At 48.7% G+C, this 4,988-nt stretch overlaps 1 protein-coding gene across 1 annotated transcript in view; it reads right to left on the bottom strand.

Moving 5' to 3' along the window:
* Positions 1-380, bottom strand: part of PDZRN3 (PDZ domain containing ring finger 3) — a 276,873-nt gene extending 276,493 nt beyond the window's left edge. Inside the window, 2 exon segments of the mRNA XM_023727916.1 lie at positions 1-2; positions 5-380. The exon segment at positions 1-2 is cut by the window's left edge and continues 339 nt beyond it. Coding sequence (XP_023583684.1) covers positions 1-2; positions 5-380 — 378 coding nt within the window.
* Between the last annotated feature and the right edge of the window lie 4,608 nt (positions 381-4,988).

Here is a 4,988-nt window from a genome sequence, read left to right as displayed (position 1 = left end):
TCCACGTCGCGCCGCAGCAGCACCTGGCCGCAGCCCGGGTGGCGGCAGCGTGCGGGCGCAAAGTCACAGCGCTCAGCGTGCTGCGGCAGCTGCTGCAGCTTGACCACTCGGCCGCAGCCGCGCGCCGCGTGCGCGCACTTGATGTCCAGCTTGAGGATGAGGCGCTTCAGCGGCAGGACGTGGTTAAGCTCCTTGGCCGACAGGCGACCGCGGCAGCGCGCCGGGCAGCTGCCCTCCTGCACCACCCAGGGCAACACGCATCCGGCGCAGAAGACGTGGCCGCACGGCGTGGTCAGCGGGTCCTCCAGGACCTTGTGGCACAGCGCGCACTTCAGGTCCGGGTCCACGTCGCCGTCGAAGCGGTCCAGCTCGAAGCCCATGGTGGCGGCCGGGGCCCCCGGTCGCCGCGGGGCGACCGGCCGCCCTCTCCCTCCCTGCGAGGCGGCCCAGACACGCCGGCTGCACCGCCCGCTTGCTCGCTCGCTCTCCCCGGACTGAGCCTAATTGCTCCAGACTTCCTCGGAAAATGCCCGAGGAACAGGACTCCGCCGACCGTATTTGCGCGAGCGCGAGCGCACACACATCCTCTCTCGGCGGTGTCCCGTCCGCCCCCTGCAAAAGGGAGGTGGCCGGAAGGTAAAGGAGGGTGGGAAGATTTGGAGTCTCTCCGAGGGCTACTGGCCCGCCCAGAACTTCAGCTTGAGCCCTGTTTTCCGGGGCTCTTCTCCGACTCTCTGCAGTTTTTGCTACAGGAGAAAAAACTCCATCCGAGAAAAGTTCACTGAGGTTGGAGCTGTGGGGGCTGCTTTCACTCAGACGAGTTCTCCTGGATCCCCTTCCGGGATAGACCAAGGCTTTTTGCTCCTCCTTTCCCTTTTTTTGTGACTGATTTCTTGGGCGAAAATATTCTGGGTCCCGCTCTTCTAGCACTTACGGCCGTTATTTATTTATTTCCAGGGAAAGTTACCTAGCCTGCGGGACGTTCCTGCTCTGCAACTCCAGTTCCGCTCAGAGGTTGTCGGGGCTCCAGAACAGGCCGGCGGAGGTTTCCAGGGCCAGAGGACCAATCTGCGGAGGCGAGAGCTGCCCGCTCTCTGCGGGGTGGGAGAGGTCGGCGTGCCGGCTCGATCCACTTCGCCTGATACCTCCAGTGTCCGCGCACTGTGGCACGCATTGTGCTGGGCTTTTCTAAATCGGCCCTTTGAAAAACCCTCAGTGCAGTGCTGTGAGAGTGTTAGCTCCGTTTACAAATTATTTTTCCGCGGTTGCAAAAGAAATAACGCTGGATCGTAAAAACTTAACTGCACAAGTCGCCGCATAATCCTCCACAATCATGTTAACTGCGTTCCTTCAGTTTTATTTCTTACGTGTATACTTGTTCTGCTTCCATTTTACCATTGGAAGCTTAGACCAGGAGGAGACAACAATTTGTCTAGGATTCTGTAGAGCATTGTTTCTCAAATTTGAAAGTAGTTGCAGATTTTGATCCAGTGGGTCTGGGGCAGAGCCTGAGAATCTGCACTCCCAGGTGATGCTGATGCTTCTGGTCCCTGGATTACACTTGATTGGAAAACCCTGGCCTTCCATGAATCTGGCCTTTTTTCTTCCACTCTGGGGTAGCTTTTCCAGCAGTACAGTGAGCCTGACTGGGTATTTTCAGCAACACTCCTGAGTGTAAAAGGAATACGCTTGGGATTCAAAGGTAGGTGGAAAATTCCTAGCGTCGTCATGGATTTGGTGATTTTTCTTTCTCCAAAGGCTCTAGACATTCCGAAGAAACGCACAGTCAGGGTTGGTGAGAATGAAATGAAACTATGGAATTCTTATTTGGAATCTGCTTCCAGTTTCTGTAGCGCGAAGTGGGAAAGTTGGAGCCCCAGTGTTTTGGCATAATTCTGGGGGCCTGGAAAGTGGGATTATAGCATCCATTTTTGTCTAACTGCTTTTTCTTCTCTCCTTTATGTGGTTGCTAAAACTCCGTGACCGACACTATTTAACTGCTTTATCAGAGTGAAAGGATTGCCTTCATGTCCATAATGATTACTTGCTTTGAACTGACCTTTAAAACGTTGTCATTGACTAGATTTTTTGGCGCGTTGTTGAGATCACCGGACAGCGTTCTTTAATCGGCCTTGGTGGCGTTTGTCTGTTTGTGGTAGAGACTTTCTTTTAATGTCTTTAATCGACTGCTGTATTTCTTTGATAGCACATGGGTGGAGTATTATTGGTATGTGTTCAGATAAGCATGTGCTGGGAATCTTCCATCAGTGTATTTATTAAGCTGCTCACAGGCTCTCAGATAATGGATAAGAAAGAAATTCTTTCAACAAAGGTGTGTGGGCTTGTCAGTTTCACAGGGTGGGCTAGTGTCAACAGGGTGATAATCTTCAAACCAAACTGGTTTTGAGAAACAGCGAAAGCTGTCAAAAGCTCATACACCATAAACGGGAAATTAGTGCTTACTTTTGGTGTACTTTTAAGAGCGCTCCCGCCACCCCTCCATGGCCCCACAGATGGCGGAATGAGAGGTGGTTGATGAAAGCCTACAACTGCGGCTGCAGAGAGCTATAGCCTACTACTGTGGATTGACCTCTTTAGGCAAAAGAAAGTCTGTCAGAGCCACTCCTCTTTGGTTAATTTTAGTATTGAAATTCTTGGAGGTCAGCAAAAAATTAATAAATAATAAACAGAATAGATAATATTCTGGAGCCTTGGTCGCACAGTGGTTAAGAGCTACAGCTGCTAACCAAAAGGTCACCAGTACGAATCCACCAGCTGCTCCTTGAAAGCCCTAGGGGACAGTTCAACTCTGTCCTATAGGGTTGCTATGAGTCAGAATCGACTATGAATATTATCTAATCTTTGAATTTTACAGACAAAGCAACTAAGAGTCAAAAAAGTTAAGATACAGAACATTTTAGGCCAGGGTTTCTCAATCTCGGTACTACAGACATTTTGGGTTGAACAATTCTTGGTTGTAGGGGCTGTCCTGTGCATTAGAGGATGTTTAGCAGCATTCTCTACCCATTAGATGCCAATAGCACAACCCCACACACCCTGTTGTAACAATCAAAAGTGTCTCCAGATATTGCTGAATGTCCCGTAAGGGCAAAGTTGGCTCCGGTTGAGAACCACGGGTTTAGGGCAATGTTTTGCTCATTGCCAGAGCCAGGCGGTGCTAGCAGCCCACGTCCTCTGCTGGCTGGGGAAAAGACCGGGGGAACACAGCAGAGTGAGAGCAGCCCCGCACTAACGCATGTGAAGAAAAACTGTGGAAGGCAGATGTTTAGTGTGGTAAGCCTTACTAAGAAAAGGAGCTGATTTTTCCTGACATGGATTAGATACTCAGTCATCTCAGAAGCATCTGGGAGTAGTGGTGGTTGTTAGCTGCCATCAAGTTGGTCCCCCACTCAACTCATGGTTCAGCGTCATAGCAGCATGCAAGCCTCCGCTGGGGTAGGGCTGTTTATACAGGGATGAATTCCTGTCGACAGGTGGATTGGTCACTTTGAAAACTACTCTTGCTGCCTTCCACTACCCTCTGCCACCACTGCTCCATTTTTCCATCGGATTCTGCACTTTCTAGCCAAAATGTGGTCCCAAGCCTAGAAGAAAGGTGATTTCTATAGTCCCCACCATCACACTCTGATGTTAAACTCTGTTCTTCCTGACCTTCCCATTAGCATGTTAATCAGAAGAGGATACTATTAAATACCATTTACTGAGCTCATACTCAGTGCCAAGCAACATGCTCAGCACTTGATGGGCATTATCTCATCAATCCTCACACGATACCAGGTAGATGTGTTGTTAGCCCCTGTTTACAGATGTAGAAACTGGTTTACAAAAGTTACATAAGTTATCCAAATGGCAGTCAGGCATGTAGACAGGTGGATTCTAGAACCCTCACTCATAACCACTGTGAGCATTATGCTGCCTCCTCCAGAACCCCTGCCTCAGGAGACACCACCTTAGAAATGATTCAGATAATCGCTCCACACCTCCATCTTTTCTCATCTCACCTTTCCCTACATCAATCCTCCACTACCCCTAGAGACCTGGTGATCTGTAGGTTCAGAACTAGAGAAAGCAAAAAAGTCAAGGTTGGTTGTTTCTTTGGTGGCTTCCCAAGGCCTAAATAAATGATGCTGAAATGGTATCATTCAATTAATCAGCAACTTCTTTTACGAAAGGGAAGTACTGCCAGAGAGTTATTCACAAACAGGTGTGAAATATTTCAATCAGATTGTTTGTCTCCTGACACAGCTAATGCCAGTCATTCTAGGGGCCTGGGAGATTTGTCTGGCCTTGGGTGGAGGCTGGGGAGAAGAGGTATGTAATTTTCCATCCTGGAGAATTTAAAAGACTTGGGTAAGTCAGGATGACCTGTCACAGTTGGGGGCATTGGACAGAGGAACAGGATGAGTTGGAAAAATGCTTCTGACACGTTTGTGCAAAAGTCTGGCGCTGCACATTGGTGAGACCCCCTTCTCCGTCTCTCCAGATGGATTAGCTCCACAGCACTTGCACATCACCTTGGGTAACATTCATCACGTTTGACATATCTTAATTTATTCAAGAATTATTTATAGAGTAGTTATTAAATGCTAGGTGGAAGAAAGGCCTAGTGATCCATTTCTGAAAAACCAGCCATTGAAAGCTCTATGGAACACGGTTCTACTCTGACACACATGGCATCTTCATGAGCTGGAATCAACTAGATGACACTGATTTGGTTTATCTGGTTTGTATGCTAAGTAGGTGCTACTCTAATGCTGGTGCTGCAGAGGTGAACAAGATGGTCAGCGTCCCTGCCCTTATGGAACCCTCTTTTTAGGAGAGAGGGAGGCAACTATCAATAAACAAATACATAACTGAGATATTTATGGAATGTGATTGAGTATACTAAAGTTGTACTACTGAAACTGTGAACTGGGGTCCAGAAGCATGGACATCACCTGTGAGCTTGTTGGAAATGCAAAATCTCA

This window comes from Trichechus manatus, unplaced genomic scaffold (genome assembly GCF_000243295.1).
Source record: "Trichechus manatus latirostris isolate Lorelei unplaced genomic scaffold, TriManLat1.0 scaffold00020, whole genome shotgun sequence".
In the NCBI taxonomy this organism is placed as follows: Eukaryota; Metazoa; Chordata; class Mammalia; order Sirenia; family Trichechidae; genus Trichechus; species Trichechus manatus.
This window is presented reverse-complemented; position numbering and strand designations above follow the sequence as displayed.